This window comes from Stegastes partitus, unplaced genomic scaffold, assembly GCF_000690725.1.
Source record: "Stegastes partitus isolate 25-593 unplaced genomic scaffold, Stegastes_partitus-1.0.2 Scaffold397, whole genome shotgun sequence".
Lineage (NCBI taxonomy): Eukaryota > Metazoa > Chordata > Actinopteri > Pomacentridae > Stegastes > Stegastes partitus.
Genome location: NW_007578128.1, coordinates 410036 through 437208, shown reverse-complemented (window position 1 = coordinate 437208; position 27173 = coordinate 410036). Strand labels below are relative to the sequence as shown.

General features: G+C 37.3%; 1 protein-coding gene and 1 long non-coding RNA gene across 3 annotated transcripts; both read left to right on the top strand.

The window, feature by feature from the left end:
- The first annotated feature begins 31 nt into the window (after nt 1–31).
- LOC103359805 (uncharacterized) lies at nt 32–4392 on the top strand. Its single transcript, XR_520327.1, has 9 exons — nt 32–78; nt 403–429; nt 728–760; nt 1341–1382; nt 1944–1979; nt 2501–2539; nt 3268–3288; nt 3896–4017; nt 4140–4392. It is a non-coding gene; the product is annotated as an uncharacterized LOC103359805 (long non-coding RNA).
- Nucleotides 4393–7058: 2666 nt separating this feature from the next.
- On the top strand, nt 7059–26451 carry cd99 (CD99 molecule). Of its 2 annotated transcripts, XM_008285338.1 has the most exons (15): nt 7068–7291; nt 11535–11567; nt 11670–11729; nt 12480–12512; nt 13329–13376; nt 13487–13519; nt 13863–13910; nt 14086–14124; nt 14688–14741; nt 15264–15344; nt 19189–19221; nt 19881–19901; nt 24933–25052; nt 25164–25217; nt 25609–26451. In XM_008285338.1, exons 1-15 carry the CDS (start codon nt 7228–7230, stop codon nt 25635–25637), a joined length of 750 nt encoding a protein of 249 aa, XP_008283560.1. In that variant the 5' UTR covers nt 7068–7227; the 3' UTR covers nt 25638–26451. The 2 variants fall into 2 exon arrangements, with proteins under 2 accessions (XP_008283561.1, XP_008283560.1); XM_008285339.1 differs by lacking the exons at nt 24933–25052; nt 25164–25217; nt 25609–26451 and adding an exon at nt 20799–23527 and having other exon boundaries at nt 7059–7291.
- The last annotated feature ends 722 nt before the right edge of the window (nt 26452–27173 follow it).

Below are 27173 nucleotides of genomic sequence, written 5' to 3'. Positions count from 1 at the left end.
AAATGAACGTGTACAGTTTTAAAATATTATTTCTCTTTGAAGGTGTGCTGTCCAGTCTGCTGAATAATTTTAATCAAGGTAAAACCCTGTAAGACATACATTTAGGTATATTTTAAAAATGTTGACCAAAAAGCAATATTAGTCTTTATTTCATGATATCGCCCCTGAGGTCAGGTACAGGATCTTGGAGAAGCGTTCACATGTGCATTTATTGTTATATTAAATAATCAGAAGCAAAAAAGTGACTGCACTTTATACCAAAGAATATAAGTTTTAGTTTTACAGTGTAAAACTTGTGTTTTTTTTTTTATATATATGTTTTATTGTACAGAATTTCAATTATCTTGCATGTTCTTCTGCTTTTCTTTTCACTGATGTACTAAATGTCTTCTCAACTGGAAGTGGCTTCCAACCGACGTCAGCGGCGTGGTGAGTGCTGAATGCTTCATTTGTTGCTTTCATGTACATCACATAATCATTTCATCAGATACAATAACATTTTTTTTCCCCCGTCTGGCTGCAATACATGCTAGAATTATGGAGTTCGCCTTGATTTTGCTCCTCCAGTGACACATTTAACTTCTCAAATTGTGTCAAAGCTTGGTGTGATGTTACAACACTCAGCTAGTTCTCATTGACAACTCTGTGTTGACTGGCTAAGTGAAGCAGAGAGTGGATCTTATTAACTAAAACATGTGTAATGATTTTTCATTTCTGTGTCAAACAGGGTTGACAAAATATGATCTCATTCGTGGCTATGGTGAGTGACTTTGGGAGTCTGACATTAAAATTTGGCAGCAAGTTCATGAAAATCCTTAAAATTCGTATTCGAAAGTAGCAACTGGGACTGAGTTGGTGATGTTGTTTCGGGCAGGCAATATTACAAGGACTGTTTTTGGTTTTCAAGTAGACAGTGGTTTCCTACCTCGGGGTTTGCCCCCTGCAGAGGGTCGCTGGATACATCTGAGGTGTCGTGGGATTATTAACACAAATCAGTTCTGAAACAGTATTATTGTTTTTTACTTTTCTATCTTTTTTTTTTTTTTGTTAAATATTGTAAAATCTTTAGTTCAGCTGCTAACAGCTCATTTACATTTTTGTCAAATTGAAGATGAATGATTCCCACTATTTCAAAGTAACTCAGATTATATACGTCCATATGAGTTTCTTTATCTGCTGACCTGAATGGTAGTGAGAAATAGTTTGACATTATTGGAAATACGTCTGTACAGTAAAATTAAATTGCATTAACATGTTCCAGTGGGTTGAAAATGAAAAAATCTTGGTTACTTTAAAGCAGTGATGCCTTTTATTTACAGAATGCATCCATATCTTTACAGGTGGCACCTCTGGACCCAGTACAACTAAACCCACCACACCAAGTAAGTCTACAAACTTTATTTAAACTTAACTTGCCTATTTATCACACTGGTGGTCCTGTAATGATATATTTGAAAATCTTAATATAGAAACTATATTAAGAAAAAAACAAATTAAGAGGGAGAATGTTGCAGATGCTCTTCATTCAAAAAAAAAAAGAAGGAAAATGTCATTGATTGTATTTGGAAAGTTATGCCCATGAAAGTTAAAGTTTAAAAAGTATTAAGTCCTTGTTGTTTGCAAACTGCAATACTTTGTAAAAGCAGAAACAAAGGAAAGTATAAAGAAAAAGTATGTGATTTTTATTCCTCCTGATCATGTCTACATACCTCAGTACAGTAAAATTCTGCCACGTGATTTACTGATTAGATATTTACTTTAGTCAGGAGTTCAATTGGTGTATGTTCATTTCTAAAAATGCATTTATTAAGATTTTTTGGTCAAGTTTTTCTTTTAATGTAATCATCTGTCTGTAGGTGTGTACTAAATTCAGCAAAATAAGTAGAAGTTCAGTAAACCTAAGCAGAATTAAACTTTGTGTAATATACTCTTTTTTTGCCCAGATGATCCATTCAACTTGGCGGATGCTCTTCTTCCAGGTAAAGTTGTCTGTGTTGGACTTTATTAAGAAGAACTGCAAGTCAAAATGTTCCACCAAAAGCCAGAATAGGGCTTTGTTTTCTGATGATTCCTTTAAAATCTGACAGAAACATGTGGCAAGACAAACAATGTTACTTTCAATGTGGAAAAGTGTGTCTGACATCGTTTACTGGCAGTCTCAGGGGCTAAAGGGCAAATGATTGATTGTTGGGTGAAGAGTGTCACCTTGTGGACATTATAAGATTTGGTTTTAAAAAACACCTGGAAGGCATAGAGCAGGGGTGTCCAATCCTGGTCCTCGAGGGCCACAAAGGCAACCAGAAAAGAACAAGCGAGTATCTGCAGCTCCTGTTCTCTTTGGAATCTGAAAAGCTGTAGTGTCCTGAGTCTGCATCAAGCTACTCAGGTTCTTTCTTTAATGTGTCATTTGTCTGTAGGTTTTAACTGAATTTTTCATAAAAAGCAGCTATTGAGTAAACCTATTTTTAAACTTTGCATAATTTGTGTTTTTCATTCCCAGATGACAGTCAACTTGATTTGACAAAAGCTCTCAACTCAGGTAAAGTTGTCTGTGATAGATGTAATAAAGAAGAACTCTGATATGACAGAGTTTTAAAATGTATGTGACCAGTACAGCTCATAGGATCGAAATGTTCCACCAAAAGCCAGAATAGGTCTTTATTTTCTGAGGATGAAAATCTGATGGAAACAAGTGATACAAGACAAATACCATGACTTTCAATTTCCAAAAGTGTGTCTAACATTTAAAAGTGATAAGAGGTTAAAGGCAAATGATTCATTGTTGGGTGAAGAGTGCCACCATGTGGACATTTTAAAAGGTGGTTTAAATGCTGGAAGTTTGTAGAGGCAATGAATTTATTCCTGGATTCGTTGATTCCTTACAGACAGTTTTCTCCCACTACCACAACTACAACTAAAAGCAAATTTGGAAGTAATTCAAAGTACACAGAAAACTGTTGAAGTGTTACTGTCATATTTGTCACTAAGAACTAAACACACTGTTTAAATTGCAAATAAATATAAAAGATGTGTATGTAAGCTTTGGAAATAGTTGGTACAAAACAAACATTGTTAGTTTAAATGTCTACAAGTCTGATAAAGGGTCCCTGACGTTCATGTACCACAATTGTGTATCACTGTGAGTGTCTGCATGCTGATGCATATGCACATTGACATATTTTCAGTTAAAATGTTACATTAAGAGGAACAGACAAAACTCTAACTACTTTCTAATAAATTATATTTTCTATGTTCTTGTTCCTACAGCTGAGAAACCAGGCACACAAGGTAAGTCTACAGACCTGTTACTATACTCTTCTTGATTATTATGCAAGTAGCATCTCAGTGGGATTTTTAGTAAAACATTTAATTTAGCCACTAAAGGTTATCTATCAGCTATTTTTTTAAATATGCAAAATCATCTCAAGCAGCTCTACAGCTGTTAAGCCTAAATACACAACATTGGGATCTAGGAATCAGAGATACCTGGAAGAATTCTGAAATGTGTCAAAAAAAAAAAAAAAAAGATAGAAAGAAAGAAAGAAAAAAAAAACTGGCAGCATCTTTGTTGAAGTGCCACCTTCCAAAATATTTATTTTATTAACAGATATGGCCTAATCTCTGTACAGGGATGTGCAGGATGGAAAGGGATCAATAGGTTGTTTCATGTTATTTAGCATATCAAAACTGAAGGCTGCTATGGGAATGACAAGAAAGAAAAACGCGGTGTGGCCACCATCACCCATCAGAACAGTCAATATATTTTGTGTTTATTACATCTACGTTCTCGCTACGAGATTAGCAAAAACAAACAAAAAAATGGTGCTTATGCTTGTGTTTCTAGTTTTACTGAGATAAGGAAGTTGGTTATCTTAAACTCTAATCTGTTCATCAGATTTCCAGAAAAATGTGCTCCAAAAATTGGACACAATCAATGAGGAAGTGAGTCAGCTCTTCCGCCTGCTGCCGCGGATCATGGCTCAAAGACCATCAAAGTGAGATCTCTGGGACACCAAGGTGAGTGAGGAAAATTATAAGTTTACCCCTTTTTCATTAACTAAAACATTTGATTGTGGCTTTAACAAATTCCCAATGATTCAGTGCTTCTCTGACTGACTGAACCTCGTGTATGTTTTCAGTAAAGAAGACATCGGGCCAGATGATGACATCTTCCTGAACATGTCTGATCTTATGAATCCTTTTTCCTGATCAGATTTCAAACATATATTCAATACTGTCATTTAAATGTTTAGCATGAATATTTTCTCTCATATGCTGATCAACTTAAAATGTACAACTTATGATACAGAAGGTCTCTGTAAGATCCATGCATGATGAAAGAAGACTGGTGTTAAAACATACTGCAGAATCAATAAAGAGGATCATGGTGAATAGTTGTGTGCATTCATTTGCTTAACACTCTTCAGTTAGGTGTGGTACAGAAACTTTGCAGGACAGGAAAATGTTCAAAACTCCAATTCAAGATATGAGTAATTACAAGTTGACTAGAAAGAAATCAAGTTCAAGATATCTGTGTCATTCTGACTAGTTTCACAGTGATTTATTCACAATGTAGATATCTTGAATTGAGGGAAATTAAAGCCATCTTGAAGTAGAAATATGAGTAATCAGAATTAAAATCTACAGATTATGCCACTGAATTACAGATATGAATGAGAAACCTCATACACATGAATGGTGAAAGTGATGCTATTTGTGTTAAAATGAATGATATTGTGGATCTTTGAAATCTTCTGTTACTAGGAATAATCGAAATATGAGACATTCCATAAAAATTAAGCAGTGCCTCCTATGTGACCTTTTCACAATCAGCTAATTTTTTAACAATAAGTTTCGATGTGCAAATGTTTACCTTCATACTTTATATACAGCACCCTCCATAATTATTGGTTAAGATGTGTTCTCTAGCTTCTAGTAAATTCAGTTTTTTTCTAAATAATATAGGACCACAATGAAAAAAAGAGGAAAGTTTAACCTTTAATGCAAATGCATTTATCCAGTGTGAAAAAAATCCCACATTAAAAAATAATTCTTTTACATCAAATCATGTGTGCCACAATTATTAGCACCCTTGATGTTAATACTTTGTACAACCCCCTTTTGCCAACAATTCATTTGAGTTGAGTTGAAGGTTACATTTTTCTACAATTTTCAGTGTGAGAGTTTGCTTCTGCAATAAAAATGGAATTTATTTTAAGGCTTTTAACACATCTTAACCAGGGGTGCCAATAATTATGGAGGGCGCTGTATCTTCTGAGCTCCAGGCCCTCGAGGTACAAAGGGTGCAGCTCTAAATGTTGAGGTTTAAGTTTGCATTTTGCTTTCCATCATCTCTTTTAAAGTACACGAGATTAAAAAATACATTTTTTAGAGGTGGAAAAACAAATTTGAGCTCCGTTAAAACCTACAACCAAATCGATTTTACCTCCACTTCAGGAGTTACAACCTGAACCCAAAATCAGTTTTATGTTTTGAATGACATTTTTTCCACAATCAACTTTTTAGCATCAACATCACTGGATATGCCATTGTTTCTATACCAATACTATAGAGCAATTGGTCTCATGTGTGTTTGTCTGTGAACAGTCTGTAGCTCGAGTGTTAAGGTCTAACAAGTTGATATTTTACAGGTGAGCTAGGAATGGCCTCTCCGCGAAATGATTCGATTTTGGGGGTCAATCAGTGCAGAAGCAGCTCTGCTAGAGATCAAAGGTCACTTTTAAAAGAAATGCTGTTTACCTCCAAAAGAGTGGAGGGTAGATTAATGGTATTTGGTGCAGATAAGCAACCATGTTGGCTCTTTCTGTGGGTGATGTTAAATTTGACCTTGGATGATATTTCATTGTCAAGCTCAAGGTCATAAATTTTGCCTGCACTGTAACTTATACAAGATAGACATATTGTTTGTATCAGAAACCATATGTAGGCCTCCCAACACCTATTGTGTGGTAAGTAAGACAGAATAATGGTTTACTGGAGCTCAGTGCAATCATGGCCGGCATGGACGACTTAAGGGCCCTGTAGTTATGCACCCTTAAGGCAAGTAACTCTTAAAAAAAAATCACAGTGTGAAGGGATTTTTTTATTATTGTGCAAAACAAAAAAATCACCTGATTCTGATGGAGTTTAGTGGGGAAATTTATGGAATGACTCTTATCTTAAAACCAAAATCCAGTCTAGTATGTCTAAGCCAGTCTAATGTACACTAGGTGGCACACTAGTTTCACTTGACTCTCTTGCTGGTTCATGTTGGGTCAAATGGGGAGTAACCCACACCTTTGGGTTAACTTCAGCCAGCAACTCCTCTTTATGGCTTTTCCTTTTTATTTTTCAGTAAGACTTTTATTGGTCTCCTGGTTTCCCCCTGCACAAATTAAAGTAATGTTCCCATTTGTATTTTACACAAAATCATTTCTTAATTCCATTTGATGCTACAAAATGCAATCTCTTTAAGGTCTTGACTGTGATGCGCCAAATACCATTCAAATATTACCACTGTATAAGGATCCTTTGGTTCACAGCAGCCACACACGCATCCCTAAACATATTTTATCAATCACACTATCAACAAAAGCCTTCTGGTCAATTCGGTCACACCTTATATCTCCATTTCCATAAAACGGTGCTGTAAATAAACGTTAACACAGTGCTCCAGCACATAGAGTCTATACAGTCCAGCTCCGCAACTCGCTGTTGTAAGTATGAGAAAAACTTGAGAGCTTGTCATAAAACCTGTTGTTTTATCATGATTTGAGCTTCAGTATCATTTAGACAGACGCCGAAAATAGCAGTGGTGTACTTCACATGCATACCAACTTGAGCTAAGTTATGTATGATTGGTAGTGCCATTGACAAGCACGAAAACGTTGAACTGCATAGTTTGTAAACGATGTTCGGCGACGCTCGAAGGGAGCTTGCTTTAGTTATGGGATTTGTGCCTGGATGCAAAACATAAACGTGCTAAAGGGTTAATTCATCATTTTGTTATACAAGCCTGTGCCGCCCTCTCGCAGGCTGCCACACCCAGTCTGTTCTTCACAGGCAAAGCTGAGTCATAACAAACTGTAACAGGACACCAGACGAGCTTTTCTGTCCAGAAGGAGACAAACTTTGTCCGCAAATACCGGCCGCCTCACGCGACCAAGCTAGGAATAAAACTAGCTCAAAGTCAAAGTAGCTGCGAGGAAAAACTACATTACAGCCAACATGAAGCTCTGTTTCAGGATCGTTTTACTTCTTTTTCTTGTTGCTGGGACATTGACAGACGACGGTAAGCTTAATTCTTTAAATTATAGGTTGTTATAAAGCGTGTTAAAGTGACGGGTATAGTTTTTTTTTCTTCTGTTAGCTCGCTGATGCTATTATCTTAGTAGCAGAAGCGATGACGTGTTCTTTTTGTTTGTTTGTTTGTTGACAAAAAACTTGTTAAATACTGAATGCGGTCATTAATTACCTCATAACAGTCAGTCCATCCCATTTTCCATCATGTGGACAGTGTCCTGTGGTGTAGAGGCAGACTTGGCTTTGAAAGGAGACTGGTGCTGGGTTAACAGAAAAACTGATTTACGCAACAGTTAACGTCCGTAAAAGGTAAAAAATTTTGACCTCTGCAAGCTGAGCCACAGAAATAGTTGTCCAAGGTTGTACCTGGATTAGCTTTATTTAGCCAAAACGGTGCAAAAATTAAACTCCACTGCATAAACGTGCAGAAATAATTACTAGACTGCTTCCTCTACAAAGTCTACACAAGAGTCCTTCAACATTGATTTCATCATAGTGGTTGAATAATTACAGCATCTTCTAAAAGGCAAAAAAGATTTAATATGCGCAATAAATTATGTGATCTATTGAAAGTGCAACAAATTTTAAATTCGCACTAGATTGTAGAAAACATTTAGTGAGTCACCATTGTTTTGTGCAGATGCTGTTTATGTAAAGTAATCCAAATTACATTATCACTTGACAATGAGTAAAGAACAAGTAGATGTACTTTCTGTTTTATTTATTTATCAGTCTCTTTGCTATTTATTGTTGTTTCTGTGCGATTGTTGCACAGATTGATTTTTTTTTCACTACTGGCTGCATAACAAAATACCCCATGGGGATAATAAATATAAAGATTCCTAAGAAGAGACCTGGGAAACAAGAAGACGGCCATATTGACGGTGAACAAAGAGGGATTCAACAAGAGAGTCTTTCCAGCTTAGAATCTGTGTTTATTAGAACCTTGAACCGTATGGTTCACCAAGAACAAAAGAAGAGAAAAAAAGATAGAAAAAGAATAGTTGTCGTAGACGTTTAATAATTATTTTCAAAGCTTTTCTATTCATGTCAAATAGGATCTGATTTCACTATGAAGTTTGAAATTATACTTCTCTACTGTAGGCAGTTTGGTGTTCACATGCAGAGAGCAATGTTAAGGGTTTAGCTAGCAATAGGCCACCATGACAGAGACTTCTGTGGTGGGTAATGGTTTCTGGGCACTACTCGTGTATTCAAAATGCAGTGTCGAGTGATTTTGTGGTGAAAGTTACACAATGTAAAGGGTTTGACACATCTTCTTGAGAGACTGAAAAATTGGATTTCTGTGCAGTTTTGATAAATCATGCAATAGCATATATTGCAGTAGTGAAAAAAGCTTATTGGTTATGAATGATGTTTTAGTTGTGGACACTTTTGCAACTACATGATAATTTACATGAATAATGAACTAAGTGCACTCCTGAGTTTTAAGTCTGCAGGGTTCAGTGAGAAAAAAATTACAAAAAAAAGTTACACAGAGATCTTAAACTTCTAAATCCAGACAGACCACCAAGCACACTCACATTCACACCTATGGACAATCTAGAATCACCAATTAACCTCAACATGTTTTTTGGACTGTGGAAGGAGGAGCTGAGAACCCACGCTGCACAGAAAACTCCACGCAGAAAGATCCCGGTGTCCTCACCGGGACGTGAACTGGCGACCTTCTTGCTGTGAGGCAGCGGTGCTAACCACCAATGCACCTTGCAGCCCACTTTTAAATCCTAACTTGCTAAAAATGTTTCATTCGTGATTCAGGGTCCTCAGTGGTAGCTATTGTCATCTGTTTTAAAAAAATTATTATGTTGAATAGAACATGTGAGTTTTTTCCCTTTTTTTGGAATATTTGCCAGGAGTGGAAACAATTTGTCCAACAGCATCCAGTAAACATGTTTATTTTTATTTTACAAGTGAATGAAAGTCTGGGTTGCCTGTAGCAGCGAAAGTGTTATAGGGTGTGATCATGAAATAGATTGAGACCTTAGTATGCTGAGGTGCTGAACCAGTCATAGATTTTAAATGAAATTGGAATTTGAAACAATGCAAATCGCAAAGTTTGCAGTTGACGTTAGGTGTTATGCAGCATGTTTAATTCAGGGTTTGAACTGCACTGTTAATAAAATAGTGCCGTCCTTGTGTGACAATTCTGCTTTTGATGGTGTCTCATGTGGTCTATCACATGTTGTACATCTGTTACTCAGTGAAGTTTGACTTTTAAAAAAAATCCATTGCAAATCATTGGATTTATTGGGTTTCCCCTGTAATGTAATGTTACTGTGTAAAGTGACTTGAGATGACATAAGTTTTGAATTGGCACTATGCAGTAGTTCCAGGTAAGACCTTTTGTCGTAAGGGATGCAGCTAATGAATGTTTTCATCAGCATTTAGTCTGTCGATTGTTTTCTGGATTAAATGGTTGATTTGGTCTATTTGATGTCAGAAAATATTCTTCAAGCAAGAACTGATGTGTTCAGAATGCTTGTTCAGTGTAATCAATAGTCCTAAAACTCGAAAGTTATGGATGTTCTACTGCATGGGACAAAGAAAACAAAACAACAGCTAACCCCGTGAAAAACAGTTTTTCCAGTTTGATTTGGAAAAACCTTTGTGATGACTCAGAACATCAACGGTGAATTTGTCCACATAATTATGGCCACGATTGTTATTATTGTTACTGCAGGGCGAGTAAATTTATTACAGCAGTGTTGTGACTATAAAAACAGACAAGAATAATGGACGAAAATGGCGTTGGGGTTAGAAAACACCAGACATTTTGTGTGAAATAGAAATGCAGCTCACTGAAGGTGAAAACAACATAAACAGAAATACAGAACAAAATACAAACACAAAGATTTTGTAAGGTTTCAACATCATGACATGCGTTACATTTGAAGTATTCTTTGCTCTGCTATGCGTTTCCTGTATAAAGCAGGATGAGGTCTGGCACAGTAAACCACAGGCATGCTGCTGTGAAGTAACTGGCACGCTCTTTGGTTGAAGGAGACCATTTGTACTACAGTCACACCTAAAGTTGATATTGTGAAGACATTTAGCATTTAATCCCCAACATAATCAAAAAACATTGTTGGTTATCATTATTAATGCTGAAATCGCACATGGAGCATGATAAGAATGCTGAAAACCACAAAACAGAAGTACTTTCAGCCTGGTTTCAATGAGGAAAACGGAAATAATTAGATTTGAATGGCCTCGGCTGCTCTGTAAGCAAATCTGTACTTTGGTACAGCAGTAACTGTGGCTTTAAACAATTATAGAATGAAAACTTCTTTGAACATTTTTTAGAAACGCGATAGATCCACCCAAACAGTTGCTCAAAGCTCTTTCTCTTTTATGAAATGTCTTGCAAAAAGCCATATTAAAAAAAGCAGTTGCAAAATATTTATGTATTTCGTCTTTTGGGTAAAGCACTCTCAGTCTCAGTCATGGACCCAAAAGTTGTGTATAATGATATGTATGACAAGACGTTAGATATAATAAGCTTGGGTCCTATGTTTTCTGTTTGGATTATGTAGTTTTGTTAGAATAAGTTTGTTTTCTTATATTTCAGCTTACTGGTTTAGAAAGCACATTCAGACAGAAATTTGTCTCATTTCATTTTTGCTGCAGCTGCTTTTGTATAAAAGCAGCCAGTCCTTGTATTTGCTGAAGACTTAGTGTGAAATCGCCTGAAGAAGTCTTTATCAGTCACTGTTAAAAAGGTTCAGTTTTTTCATTTAACTCTGTAGCAAACACTTCCTGAGATGAACTAAACCATGTTATGAGTCCAGTTTGAATCTGTCCTTGAGTGTTTTTCCACAGTATCAGTCACTGCTACTCCGGTATTCTGGACTACTTTGGTAGACACCTCACTAGTGACTCATGCTATTTAGAGCTGCTCAGTGTGTCAGTCAGTGCTGCCATAGCAACCAGCAAATACACTTGTGAGACTCCCTGCACCCAAACACAGACCACATGTATTTCCAAACACAGAATACCATGACTCAAGAGGTAGTTCAGTGAATTGCAGACACATACTGTAGCTGGATGCCAGTAAAGACTCAAAACTGACCTGCTTCTATGTCTTTATTCTTTGGAGGAAACAGCCTCAGTGTAAGATTTGTGGCTCTTTTGTGCTGTTATTGTAGCAGGTTAAACTGCTTTGTCCACTATTGAAGTGACATGGTATTCCTTGTGTCTTCTTCACACAGGATTTGACCTGTTTGATGCCCTCGATGACGTGGGTGAGTGTCTTTCTCCGTATTGGGATATTTCAAACTGTCAAACTTGGTACCGTGTTTTAAAGGAGACGTTGTAACACTGTTCATTTGTTTTTGTTTCTTCAGCACCAACACCACCAAAACCCAAAGAGCAACCAAAGACACCAGAGAATCCAAAAAATGACGGTTTGTATCTTTTCACTTGTTGCATTATAACATACAGGTCAACGTCACCCTGCTGGGACTGTTTTTTTTTTTTTTGCACACACAAAGATACACAGTAACTCCGAACCTTTTGTTTGTGATGATTTTCACTGTGTTGTAAGGCTGCTTGATGGTCATTTCAGCACTGACATATTCACTTGTGCAATAGTCAAAATGTAGGATGTGTATAATGAAGCCAATCAAATATATCAACTTTTTTTTGCTTCTTGATACAATAAAACCTCATGTTTTCTAATTCCCATGACAAATACAAGAGATATCTGATAGAACATAATTTACTCTGAGTAAGTCTTCTTGGATGCACTGATTACACAGATGTTTTGATGCAACCTATGAGTTTGTCCGACACTGCCAAATAAGCACATAGAGAAACCACAGTGATCAGACAGGTTTGCAACAGGTCCATCTGACTGTCTAACCTGCTTATTTGAAAGTAAAAACAGAAATGACTGTATAAGCTGTCTATTGTAAATATTCATTTGAACTTGCAGAGTCGCAGTGGGTAAAAGTCTATAAACCCATGAAAATTTGGTGTATTTCTGCAATATTATGACCTAAGTTTTCATTTATTTATTTTTTCAGTTATCGAAGTTATAGGTATAGAAAAATAGTAAATGAACAAAACTCAGGTTGTTAAAAAAAATCTACGCAACCGCTGAAGATGGTCCCACTGGACTAATCCATGTGCTCTTCTGTTTCTTTCTCCTTCAGGTGGGCTAGACCTTTTGGATGCATTTGGACCAGGTAAAATACACTTTGCAAGTAGATTTTTTTTATTCTCATGTAGAAATGAGTTCAACTAAACAACAAAACCCAGAGAAACGTAACAAGTGAGCAAGACTGTTGTTTTGTGTCATGCTACAAATACAGAAGTACAAATATCCACATATCCACTTTGGCGATCACTTTAAACACAAACAAGACAGAAACTAAAAGCCTGCGTACTAATTAAGCTGGACTATATTTATATGTATATATATATATATATATATAGAGAGAGAGAGAGGTAGGGAGAGAGAGAGAGAGATCTCTCTCTATATATATCTTTGGACAGCTGCTGACCAGCATTAGCTTCCCTGAAGGGACAGACTGAGGATCCATAACTAAACGCCAGACACAATAGTCATTTTCGGTCTGTCCCTCATGTAGCTGCAACCTTTAGATCAGCTATGAGATAGCCAGAGTCAGCTAACTATCCTGTGTCACGACAGTTAATATAGCCAGTTAGTTTTTAGCTTAAAATGAAGTTAAAATAAGCTTTGTAAGAAGTCGTCGTGCAGCCCCAGCTTTACTGATATTCACATCATAAATGATATTTAGTACAGATGTCATACATGATTACTGAGAAAAGGCACTAATGCAACTATTGAGATCAATATTTATAAAAATTGAGCAAATAATTGGAAGATCTTTATGTATGTACATAGTTGAAAGAAACAAGAGAAAAGAAAGAGGCTGAAATGAAATTTCAGTGTGGCATTCTTTTACTCCCTTCTCATCTTTATCGCTCGTTGCAAATGTGATTTGTTGTCCTTGTCTAAATAAATATTTGTTCAACAGATGAGCCAGAGCCAGAAAAACCCAAGAAACCAAGCTCTGGAGATTCTGGTAGGTTGGATTAATGTTCGACCCACAGGCCTCTCATGGTTTCAGGCTTTTTTTTTTTTTTTGGTTTCATTGAACGAATCCATGTGCTCTTTTGCTTTTTTCTCCTTCAGGTGGGCTAGACCTTTTGGATGCATTTGGACCAGGTAAAATATACTTTGCAAACAGATTTTTTTCTCACGTAGAAATAACCTAATTAAAAAGACAAAACACAGAGAGAGTCAGTCTAATTGTGTCATGCTACAACCTCACAGATTTGACCTTCACTTTGAACACAGAGAGGACAAAAACTGAAAGTTTACACACTAATTAACCTGGACTGGTTTTATAAAGTTAAAATATCAGTCTGATATCTGCAGACAAATGCTAACCAGCATTAGCTACCCAGATTTTGAAATGGAATTTTGTGTTTTCTTCCCTATTTATCTTTATCACTAGTGGTCATATGTATATGATTTGTCTTCTCTCAATAAATATATTTTCCTACAGATGAGCCACAGCCAGAAAAGCCCAAGAAACCAAGCTCTGGCGATTCTGGTAGGTTGGAATAATGTATGTCCCACTGGCCTCCACAGGGGTTTTTCTAGCTTTTATATGCTCTGGTTTGTAGATGTTAGCTAACAAGACTTTTCCACAACTATGTTTACAAGGTAAATCATTAGCAAAAGTTCATTTGTTCAGTCTCTAAAGCTTGTACACTTGTGCTTCACAGGTGGCTTTGGATTTGATCTGGAGGATGCTCTCAAACCAGGTAAAGCTGACAGTGACTGAGGCTTTTGGAAAGACTGATACAAATTAGGAAGGTTTCTAATTAAGGACCGAACATTTTCATGCCTTTATTATGTAAAGGCATGCCTAATTAGTTCACTAAACATCTCCCCCAAACAGTGAGTGTCCAGTTACAGCTTAGCAAGTGTAAGCTTCAGATTTCCCTCATGTTGCAGTGGTGTGCGAGGTTCTGTCAGAATAATAAAATATATTAATAGACCACTTGTCAACACAAGGTTACAAAGAGGTTACAAAAAGAAAAGATAGTCATGTGACATAGACCAATAAAGAGGAGAGGGAGGACCCATGTGCAGGCACAGGAGGGAGATTGACAAAACCAAAAGCAAGCTTTTGCTGCGCATGAATATTAATGGCTGTATTTGTTATATTTTTGCATTCAATTTGATTTCTTCTTCTTATTGATATCAAATGGTGCTGTCGAGATCTGCATTTTGAAATCTGCTTCAATGCCACACACCATGATGCATCTGCTTTCTTACTGTATTTATTCAGATATTGAAGCTCATAGTCTCTTTTTATTCCCAGATCCCAACTCCAAACCTGACAAACCTGCTGTCAACAAACCAAGCGGGGGAGGAGGTGGGTCTACAAATGTTTCACTCATTTGCTGACTTCATAACTCCTTATTTTACACAAGTATTAATGTCAGTTTCCCCCTGGGGTTCAATAAAGTATTTCTGATTCTGATCTGATCCAGCAGCAGCCTGGCAAACACCGACTGTCGATTTGACGTTGCATTTATATTCAAAATGAGTTTGGCCTGCTGCTGTTTGGCCCGAATATTGCCGTTGAAACTGAGCACCTGAACACAAAACAACAAATGAAACATTTTTTTGTGATTTTTTTAGCATGCTCTTCATATAATGGTCAGCCAACTTTTCACTGTCACTAGATGTTGTTTTAAAGATTACCTTCTTTGTCCTGAGTGGGAGAAATATGAAATGAGCAGCTCAACCGGTTCTTTTTCAGACTCAATTTTCCTTGTGAGATTGTGATGTACCACACCTTATATACCAAAAAGCATTTTGTGCTCTGATGTGATAGTGAATCGTATCTCAATAATAGTTGTTTATTCCATATAATTGTGTTGATTTATTACAGGAGGTGGAACATTTGACGACGGAGACTTGTTCGACATCACCGGTGACAGCGGCTACAAACCTGATGGAGGCAAAGGAGGACGTAAGACTTCCACACCACATTACACACTTCTGCATTTAGATATGGGTTTTAGTTTCTTTGCTGCGGTCACTTTTTGTTCCTATTTTGGCTTGCAGTATTAAATGTCTCCTAAATATATCGCCTGTGCTCACACTGCAGGCGTTAAATATACATAGAAAACCAAACTCAAAACCCAGTTGTATTCACTAGCTTTTGACCCAGCATGAGACCTCACTCTGTTTTAGTTGTTTTTATTTGTTCTTTGCTGTTTTTATTGTTGGTTTGTTTTGTTGTACAGCAGTTTGTTTCAGCTGTGGCTGTTCTAAAGTGCTCTATAAATTAAGTTGATTTGATTTGATTTGACATTTGATTTGTCACAGCACCCCCACATCCTTAAATTGCATCTCAGTGTGTTGTTGATGTTTTGCAGTCTAACATGCCTCACAGCTCTGGATCCTAAAACCCACTGGCAGGTTTGAAAGGCAGGTTATCTTGAGTAGGTTGCCGAACTACACCATTTATCAGAGCCAGTAGCTGCAAATACAAAAAGAGAACAAAATCAGATTTCTAGTCTTTGAAAAGTAAATGGACCCTTGGTCAAACCTACTTAGGTAGGAATTATCTTAAACAAGTGTTTGTGGAAGCTGTGCATCAGACCTGGACAATGCTTAGGAGAAAACTTTGAACTGCTTCAGTTTATTTCTGGTATGACTGGTTCTCTTGGAGTGTCTTTTTCTGGGATTTTTATGTTTTTTATTGCCATTGGAGGGAGACAGGAAGCGTGGGAATAGGGAACAAGAGAATGACGTGCAGTAAATGATCCCCAGCGAGAAATCAAACTGGAGACTCACTACCTAAGGCATTTAGACTGTTGTGGTATGCACCTTAACCACTCTGCTATCAGGTTGAACTGTAAATCAATGTCTCTTGATTATATATCTCTGTTTTTGTGAAGAATTGTCCATATCAATAGATGCTTCTTATAATTAGCGTTGCTTAAAATGCTTATGTACTCTAACGAACACTTTGGTTTCTTCACTTGGATATAAAGTTTGCTAGCTTCTAGCTTTAGTTGAGGACATTAGTCTCAAGGTTCACCATTTTTTGTAACCTACACTGTGAATGTTTGAACGATATATCTAGTGTAAGGAGTTGTGTGTCATTAGTTTAAATAGACTGTGTTTATAATAACTAAGATTAAGATCTGATTTAAAATGCAGATAATTCCAAAGAGTTCTTTTGCCTTTTCTTGCCACAGTATGTCCATTTGTGTTTGTAGTTTTTCCACCCTTAACCAGTGTTTGTTTATAGTTTGTATTTTTGCGTAACTTTCAGGAACTTCCTGATATTACTCACTGGCTTTTCTTTCCTTTGTGTGTGTTTTGTTGTCCTTCACTACCTCTGACTCAACCAAGCTGCCAAAATGGTTTCGTATGTCTCAAGAGAATAGTTCAGCATTTATGTAATGTCATGGTAACCACTTCTGATAAAAGTGTTTATTTAGGTTTCACATCAGCTGCATGCCACTTTTTCAACACACATCTGTGCTGCCTTAAGGGAACTGAGAATACTTCTTGGTGCCCACTTAAAATGGAAACGTGTGATCGAGGCAGTGGGAGGAGTCATGCAGAGCTCAGACGGGTTTCATGGTTTTCTTGTGAACCGCAGCGTGCCCCCTCATGCAGTATTATAAACATTAGATCTGTGTTACGTCATGTGAGACTTTTATCGTGAACATGCACACACATGAACATAAAGGCACTAAAACTGTGTTCTCCATTTTTGTGGAATTAAAATTCGATCTAAATTGTGTTACATTAACACACAGGATTAATTTCTGTCAATTTACTTCAAATCACGTATAGGACAATGCTAGTAGTGCTGATAATTGTCCTTCTTAAGCGGTTTAAAGTCAGGGTGGACTTGTCTGTTTTTACCTTTGTCAAACTCTGGGTTTTAAGGATGACTCATAGACGCGTTTCTTGCTTGTGGTTTCTTTCGTGTGTCTGTGGTAACAGATACTTCTATATTTCAACTTCTAAACTGTAAGCAGTTTCAGAGCCGTTTTTCTGCAAGTAAGAGTACTTTGTAATGTCTTCTGTGCAGTATTACACAACTATAGTGCCATAAATCATTAAAAAAGATCTAAAATATCAAAAGTAGAATTTATTTATTTATTTTGAAAAAAATAAGAAAACCTGGAATCAACATGTACAATATTTTTCTAGCTTCCCCCAGGTGTTTTTAATACTGGAAAAAAAAGGCGATCAATATACTAAATATATTTTTCATCTTTACAACCTCTTCAAACTCAACATTTTCCCCACTACGCTGCAGATCATGTCTAGAAAGACGTTTCACAATGCTGAATGTATCTTCCAACAACGTGCTGTCATCTTGCCCCTTGTTTTCGAGCCATACTGCATTCATTTTATCGATCAAGTGTGTTTTCTTTTCCTGTCAGTCTCTCTTGTCGTCTCCTCTCTGCTCTGTGTACAGTTCAGTAGTTTTAGAAAGTCCCTGAATTTTTGCCACATGACTGTTGGTCACATCTGATTCAGTCGTGGCTGCTCAGTTGCTCTGAGAAGTGCTGAATTTGTGTTTTTTGTTGTTTTTTTTTTTCCAGAATCTGGTGCATGTGATTCACGTCTGGCAAAGTTTTTAATTAGTTTTGGTTACTTTTACTGATGGAGCCGTACATCACTTGTGATTTGTTCCAGAATCAGTGGAAAAATCTGATTATTCAGTGTTGTTTTTACAGTTTCTGGCTCTGATAAATGGTGTCATTCATTTAAAAAGATACCTTTCGAGCCTAGGTTGGGGTTCAGAGACTTATTCAATCCAGCTGTTTTTAACAGCTCACATTTTTCACAATACACACCAAAAAACACAGCCTAAAGTCTGTTTTGTAGAGTCATTGTGTCCTGGGCTCAGAACGCTGCCAAAATGCAACTACAGCTTTATACATAATGCTGTCAGTGATAGATAAACCATCAGGTGGATTGTAAATATGAACTGGATACTGCATCAACCCTGCTTGATTTGATGTAAAGCTAAAGCCCAGAAATGTATCTTGGAAGACTAAATTGTGCTTTGACAATCAAGAACTATACAATAACTAGCATGCTGTGACTTGCTGGTTTTTAATCTAATAAGTATAGCAAGCAGAATAATAGAAGCCTTGCTTAAAATTCCCCTAAACCTAACTCTCTTCAGAAAAATTTGTGTGCAGTCACTGCTTCTGAATGATTTCTGAACATTGCAGATCAAAAGCATTCCAGAAATTATTCTTTACCTATGTTGAATAAATCCACTTAGGTGAATGAATGTATTTTTGCGTGCGTTGAAAAATGTGCTCAGAATGACAATTAAAAGCAGTCGGTTTCGATCGAAGTCACTGTTTTATTGTCTTTCTGGAAAAATCATCATGGATTCAGATGCTGCCTGCTTTTTTGCTTTTGTGTCTCCTCGATGTTGTTTTGTTGGAGCATGGAAGCAATTAGTTGTTCTTCTACCAAAGAAAGAAAAGGAAATAAAAACCCACAGGCCTTCGGTTATAATCAGAACCACATGGTTCGTTTTCAAATGTAACTCTGGAAGATCGTGTGTGAAGCAGCAGCTATAGTAACCTGTTATTAACTGCAGCTCAGAACCTTTTAGCTGAACTTTTACTCATGAATGAATGAAAACCAGCTTGTATAAAGGGAACACAGTGACGAAACAGTAATGCTGATCTGTTGTGTCGGTGCAAAACAGCTCTGACCAACATTTCATTACTGTTTCTGCTCGGTGCTTTTGGGTGGAAGGAAGAAAAACATTACAAAATGTCTGACGTGACCCTTTCCCATTTCTCTTTTGAATCCAGGCCCTCCAGTGGACCCCAACTATGATAATCAGGGTAAGTTTTTGTTCTTTTGTTTTTTAAAATTTTTTCTGCCATTCAGACATTCGTGAGGTTTAGTTAAGAGAGTTTGTTTTTATTATTAATAAAATATTAATTGTGCAAATTAATCTGACTGAGTTAAATACTGAGATTAAGGCCACATTGTGTCATTTATAATGCTAATTTACCGCATTAACTTAAATATTAGGGTTAAGACTTTGGTTAGTTAGGCAAAATTACAAGACACAGTTGAATCTTAAGGTTACAACCCTGCAATATTATATCAAATACTAATTTCCCTGACTAATTTAAACATTAAAATTAAAACCCTACAATATAATAATAATAATGCAAATGTATTAAACTAATTTCAATATGAAGGTTAAGACTTTACAACATCATGTACTGAAATCAAAATCGTTTACATTAGCAATTAAGATGAATTGTTTGTGTCCAGCGTTGTGATGAATCCAGAGATTTCAGACTCCAATTTAATGGAAGTACAGTATTTAATTGCCAGTGCACCCCTCATTCAGTTTGAATACATATTGATGATTGATACAAAGAACAATGGTGCAGTGGACATCTGTTATTAGCTGTGTTATTTAAAGTTTCAAAAATTGTATGATTTTAATAAACGTCATAGACTGATTTAAATTGTGTATTCCTCACAGGTGGTGCTGATCAGCCTCAAGGTAAATCCTATCACTGAGCTTGTTTTGTCTTCTTTTAATGTCCTCTTGGGTTTGAGTGATTTCCTGTTTTATTTAGATACATTAAAATTTTTGCACAATGTGAAAAATGTGCATTGCTTCTTCTGCTGTCTCTTAAACAACCACAGCACTGTCAGTGAAATAACATTTCTCTGGTGTCAAGGCAGTAACACAAGCTGTTGCTGTTTCTTCGCTATTCAAACACACTTGAATAGCAGCAGCTGCAGATGACAATCACAAAATCAGACGGATGAAAAGTCATCATATTCCTTCAGTGATACGAAATAGCTAAGTTTGGCAAAGGTGGCTGTCAAATAGAAGTTTTGGTGGCGTGTGTGAAAACTTTATTTCAACTAAAAGTTGCAGCCCAACAAGCCTGTTTCAGTGCCTGAGACAAAAGAACAGATTAATTTATTTGACCATATGTCCCAGCCCTGCTTCCTGTCTTTGTGTCTATGAGCTGTCCTTGTCACTTTGGGGATTATAAGGTCTCCCTTGAGAATTTATCGGTTCGTGAGTTTGTGTAGAGAATTTCCTGTTTCCCTTCATAGAGGAAGCTGTGTTTACTGCTTCTGTTTTCATCGTTGATGTGGTAGTTTTTTTGTTTACTCCACATGCCACTCTTGCATATTGATTTATTGTGGCTTTGAAAGCACTGCTACCTTGCTCTGTGTTTGTCACACTCTATATCATTTTGACATAGGAATTGTCAACTGGATTTGTAAGACTTTAGCAGTTTGATGAGTTATGTTTAGCTGCATTTCAGCTGACACAGTAGGTGTAGGTGGGCCTGAGTGTCATACTGGTATATTCTTCATATTGGTACCCCTGGTCTGGTTTCTCTGGCTAAAATCCTGCTTCGATTGTGTGTCGTTGCAGGTCCAGACCTTCCATGGGGCCAAATCCTGAAGATGCTAAATGCTAACATGCCAGAAGAATTCTATATGTGGATGTCCAACTTAAAGCAAATGCTAGCGCCTTTGTTAGAGCGGGCCATGGATCTGCTGCAAGCTATGCCATGAGCCAGCAATCTGTTTGCGTTTTGACTGGTCTCAGTTTGCACCACTAGTGGTTTACAGATGTTTGGGTTGATGTTTGCTGGACTCTTGGAAAAAGTTAGGTACCAGGTTGAAAATCAGGAATCAGAGAAATTACGTTTTATTTATTTGTAATAGACGGATGGGAATTCTGTTTACCTGGAATTTCTCTGATAGGTCTCATGTATGTCTTCATAATGGGGCAGGTGACATGAAAAAGAAATGTATATATTCTGACAGAGGTCAAGAAAAAGAAACATGATCACATCTGATAGGTGTCATGAAAATAAATTATGCTTACAGCCAACAAATGTCATGAAAAAGAAATGTTTACACACCCAACAGGTCTCAAGACAGGAAACGTATTTATGCCTGATGGGTGTTAGGAAAAGAAACTGTTTATTGCATGCCGGATATCAACAAAAGAAGTGTTGATGCACCCGACAGATTTAATGAAAAAGCTCCACTTATGCACCTGACGGGTATCAAGAAAAGAAATGTTTATGTACCCGAGAGATTTAATAAAATACCTTAGGAAATGTTTCAAGATGTCAAAGAGGCATAAAAAACTTACTTTTTTGCACCTGAAAGATATCATGAAAAGGACATGATTAAACACCCAACAGGTGTCATACACAAGATTTATGCACCAGGCAGGTGTCATAGAAAACAAGTCTTAATGTCTGATAAAAAACAAAAAAAAAAGTCTGTTTGAGTGTATAATTTGAGCATTCCTTGCCTGCACAAATAGTAAACCTATCTTTTTGCAAATATGCTAACTATTGGGACTTTTATTTTCTGTTGGGATGTCCAGAGTTATATTTCTACCATTGAGCATAAGAGAATTGACTGGTAGAAAATGTAGCACATGATTTGTAAGTACAATACAAGACACAATGGGAGGAGGGGGTTGTGAGCTTTTATCACAAATTATTGCAAGTATGAAGCTTGTTCTGACCAGAAAAATGTGTCAATATGTGTTGCAAATCATTGTCATGCCTGAAATCTGGTGAAATGGGACTCCTCAGAATACATTTACTCTTAAGTGTAATTTCTGTGGAGTACAGATCAGATATGACCGACCAATCACCACCCAGAACACCAGGAATTTTGTTTCTGTTGACTTATTTCAAAAGTTTTAATTTACATTTAGGAAGCAATGTAAAAAGTAAGGGTGTAGTGGTTGATTTTGTTGGGGAGACTTGAGTTCATGTCCCATCACAAATGTGTGGTTTAAACTTTTTTTTTTTTTACTGTTACCACAATCTTTCTCTAGTGTTAACTCATCTATCTCATCTGATATGTGGTTCGGTTGGAGGCAACTATTTTCTTCACAGCTTACATTAGGTGAGAAGTGGTGGTAGATCCTGCACAGACCACTGCTCGCTCACACAGCTGATAAATAGAACCCATTCATTCTCACCTTCGCACACAATTTAACGCAACGGAACCTGCGTGCCTTTGCAATGTGGGGGGAAACCCGATCACATAGAGAACACCCACACAGCTACTGCCACTTGCTTTTCTGTGTGAAGGCCCTTCAAGTCTGTTACTGTTTGTAATGGGGTTTTTGACATTTTTGGGTGCGAGAATGAGAGTCCTTGACGTATTTTCTTATCCTCCTCTACCTTATTGTGTTTCTTAGGCAAGAGCAGGTCACTCATGTTGCAATGTGTTGTTGAAGGTTACATTGAAATCATAAAAAAGTCACTTTGTCTGTCCTTTGACCTCTGGCTCTCTCACAGCTCAATACTTGTGCTGTGCAAAAAATCTACTGAACCAACATGTAGACATAAACTCACCACGCCACAAGAAATACTGCAGTGTTCAACAGACACCTTGTATTTGGGTGTGTGCATACATTCCTTTTTTTCACTCTCCGCCCTGCTGTAATGTACATGATGTGCCATGACTCAGTCATGCATTTGAACTCATGTTACCTTTACTTTACTGTGTGGAACAGAATACACCACACATCTGTATGTGGATTTATTGTTGTTCATGTTGGCTGTTTTGATGCTTGCGGGTCATTGTTGTTTATTTCATTTACTGAGGAAATTAAGTGTCTGAATCTCAATCTGCTCAGCAAAAGCTCACGTGTGGGAGCATTTTTGTAACCTTACTTTATTCACCGCAGATCGTGGCATCATGTTTGTATCTGTGGAAAGCAAACTCTTTGTTTGAGTGTCACTTTGCATCAGGACACACCTGGTTTCTGCCTGTGCATGTCAGTTCAGCAGCATCTGCCACATTCTTAGCATAGTCAGCATTCAAACACTCTGCTGAGAGATGCAGCATGGAGAGGTGCACATTTCTTATCCTCCTACTGTCTGTGGACAAACTTTTACATATTTGATCAGATGATGATTTTTCCCCTTTTGGCCCTCTGTAGCTTATGAATGCTTCTTTGTGTTATCTTTGGTATCGTTGGCAGCATGTTCATTTTTGGTGGGTTCTTTGTAGTTTCTCATTCATTTGAATTCTGAAATGTGTACCGTTGTTGCATTGCAATGTAAGACAGTCATGCAAGGTGTACAAGCACAATAAATAAAACAAGACTGTGGAATGTTAGAGTTTAACGTACAGTTTGTTTGCGGTATGATCCATGCATCAGTAAGAAGCAGCACATTTGACTCAGCTAATCAAACAGTCAGGTTTAATACCTGCTGTGTATGTTTATGTAAGACTGGTAATATTTGAGTTTGTATCATGAGTACATGCTACATATACATACATGAAAAAACTTAAAATTTTTCTTGCAAAAATCATATAATTTGACTCCTAGTTATAAAGAAGAAAACGTTTTTTCATGCAGAATTTTTTTTACACAATCGTAAATTCTAACATCTTGATATGTAAGAATGTACTCTATATACTTGCTGTGTATGTTATAGTATGTCATAGTAACAAAAAATAGCTTTTTATAGTCTCAAAAGATGTGTACGGTCACATTATCACAAACAACAGCCCTGCTGCCAACCTGCGGCACCACAGAATTCACCCTCCTGGTTTTGATCTCACTGTGAATTATGATTCTAACAGCAGCAGAAACTAACCCTTTAGGTGTCCTGTGGGAAAGAAACAATAGTCGTTGGTGTCCACATGCTCAGCATTTCCCAGCAGTAGGCTGACATGCTTCGTCTTTCTTACATGTTTTTTTTTTTTTTTTGTCCTGGCAACTCCCAGTTTTAGCACCATCACAAGACACACCTCTTGCTCATGACTCACTGTGGCTTCAAAGCTGCACCAGTCAACAGAACAGCCAGGCTTATTATTCATGCACAGTGTGCGTTTCAGTGTCTTCGTCCCTTTGTGTGTGTGTGTTGCCTCGGTGCCAGGGCCACACCCTGCCCTGGAGCTTGGGTGTGTTCGACATTCGCCTTTAATCCAACTTGGACCTGTTCTCTTCTAGTCACTATTCTAGTTTGTCCCTATCGTATTCGTCTTTGTGTTACCTGTGTTTTCTTTATGCCTTTAAAACTTTTCTACCACAGTTTTTCCTTCTACTGTGTCCTGGAAACTTTTTTCTTTTACCCCTAGTTCCAGTTGATTTTAGCATTAAAAGCTATTGACTGCCACCTTGTGGGGAACGTAGGTTATGACAACTCACACACTAGGCCTCTTTGTATACAACTTCCACAAGCTATCATCAAAGAATTGTTCTTAAGAATGCTATTAAGATAAGTAGGGAACTCATCACATTATTAGTCCTTATCTTAAGATTACAGTATCAAGCCACTGGGAGTGTGGCTTGATAACATAATCCTACTGATTATATTGTTCTTACTAATCAAATCTTGATACATGATACTGACATATATCAATAAATTAGAAACGTTTCTTGCTGATTGGTTGGTTTTTACAATAAGAAAAAGTGCCAATCATCATCTGTACACAAAATTGTTTACACTATTAAACTATATGAATAGATGTGATCATAAACAAATATGATGTGCTTTTTTCCCCCATCCTGCAGCTGAAGCTGGGTCTGGACAGATTGCAGGAATTGCCAGTGCCATAGGAGTCGCTCTGCTGGGAGCAGCGTCCAGTTACTTTGCTTACCAGAAGAAAAAACTGTGCTTTAAGCTGCAGGGAGGTCAGTGTCCTTTACTTTATTATTGTAACAAGATTTCTGTCTGTGTCTATTCTGTGTCATTACAGCAGATGTTGTTAAATAATCATTCTGATAAAAATGTTCCTTGCTCAGGGGCAGATCCAGAGAGAGGGAAAGGCCCCCATGGTACTCACTCGGATCCTCAAGGTAAGTTGCTTTGTGGAGTGCTGCATTATTAACCCTGCGAACCTCAAGCACTTTCTGGGTGTTTTTGGCTCCTTTCACATTTTTACCCACTGAAACCGTACAATCCTGACAAGAAGTAGAGGGAACTCAAAGATGTCTTCAAACAAAGCAAAAGGACAAAAGCATGATATAAGTATGATATAAGTATAAGTGATATTCGTCCCCAAGGAACATGCACAGGTTGTGAGGCTGTGTACAGCTTTAACAAATTGGTGATAAAAATAGTCTCATAAGTATAATATGTGACAAAAAAATGTCCTTCCATCCATCAAACCAAACTCTATGTGTAGCCTGACCCCTGGTGGTGAACAGCAGGCAGTGAACTTAACTTTGCTGTTCTTTTTAATTGCAGTTTTCAGCAACCTGCTCCGTACAAACTAGACGCCCTCTTTACTGCTGCAAAGAGGACTTCATTCAACTTTCAATCAAGTCTCCTTTGGATTCTTTGGTTCACAAAACAAGACTTTGTGCAGCCTGATCAGTTGAAACCATAAATACAATTTAAACTGGACTTTCAAGCTGTAAACTGAAAGCACAGCTAGTTGTGTATCATTAACTTTTCATACACTTTTAACAAAATCAAGCCAGAACAGGTGAGTGATGATTGAACATCGTGGTTTCGTGTTTGTGTGCTTTGGCTGTGTAACTACTGGATACATGAATACAATAGGTTGTTTTGCTTTACGTCTGACTCTTACACTATAGTAACACGTGATTAGTTTAACATACATGTTTGGGGTTTACTGCATCCTACAAGTAAAATAAGGCGCCTTTTTTGTAATGTAATTTTTTAAGCTTTGAAGACGGATTGAAGAAGGATCGAACAAACCGTGTATATTTTCATTTGCTTGGCTTGGAATGGATGTAGAGTATTATCTTTAGCACCTTAAATTGTTAGCATTTGGTTTACCCACATCACAAAGAAAAAAACTGCAAAACACAATGGAGCACATTCTCCAATAAAACCAGATTTTTCAAATAATGTAACAATCATGTCATACTCGCCACTCTACCAATCCGTGTCATCATCAATTGAACTTAGAGCTTCCTGCATGTATTTCAAACTTAAAGTCTGCCAGGAACAAAGTAACCATTGTCTTTTAAAAAATGTGTCAGGAACAAATACTGTATATAAGATGGATGTCACGTCACCTGTTGGTTTGTGGACTGCTGTTTTAAAGTCTTGAGTTCAGAATTTGGTCGCTGCTATTTTTGTCTTTTGAAACTGAATGTAATGAACACATTCTCCCCGTGCAGCGTGGGTTCTCTCCGGGTTCTCCGGCTTCCTCCCACAAGTCCAAAAACATGTTGAGGTAAATTGGTAATTCTAAATTGTCCGTAGGTGTGAATGTGAGTGTGCTTGGTTGTCTGTCTCTAAGTGTAGCCCTGCGATAGACTGGCGACCTGTCCAGGGTATCCCCTGCCTTCGCCCTAAGTCGGCTGGGAAAGGCTCCAGCCCCCCGCCCCCCGCGACCCTAATGAGGAATGTAATAGTGTAATAAACACTAACTGGAACCACAATTTACAAAATGAACCCTGTTCTGTATTCAAAAAGTCTTGAGGCTAGTGATTGAGACCATAACCTCTTTCGGACAATGTTTACTGAGCTAGTAAATTAAGTCAGAAGTAGGATCATTTTCTCATAGACTTCTATACAATCAACTTCTTCAGAGGAGTCGGCCCCTGCTGGCTGTGAGAAAGAATGCAGGTCAAAGACACTAACAAATTGCCTTTACTTTTCATGTTTCTTTTATAAACAGTCTATGTTCAGGAAGCATTGAGTTTCATATAATGTAGCTTATAGCAATTTAAAAAGGACAAAATGTATACTAATGGAAATATTTAGTTAAAAAAATATAGAGTGGACAAATTTGTAGCCGCAAAGTGGTGAGTACGACATGAGTTCAACTGAATTAG

Bases quoted from the DNA above. Each gene is read 5' to 3' on its own strand.
- cd99 (XM_008285338.1), top strand. From the start codon at position 7,228: ATGAAGCTCTGTTTCAGGATCGTTTTACTTCTTTTTCTTGTTGCTGGG. The intron at 11,730-12,479 runs GTTTGTATCTTT...TTTCTCCTTCAG, and splicing joins AGAGAATCCAAAAAATGACG to GTGGGCTAGACCTTTTGGAT. The intron at 12,513-13,328 runs GTAAAATACACT...TTTGTTCAACAG, and splicing joins TTTGGATGCATTTGGACCAG to ATGAGCCAGAGCCAGAAAAA.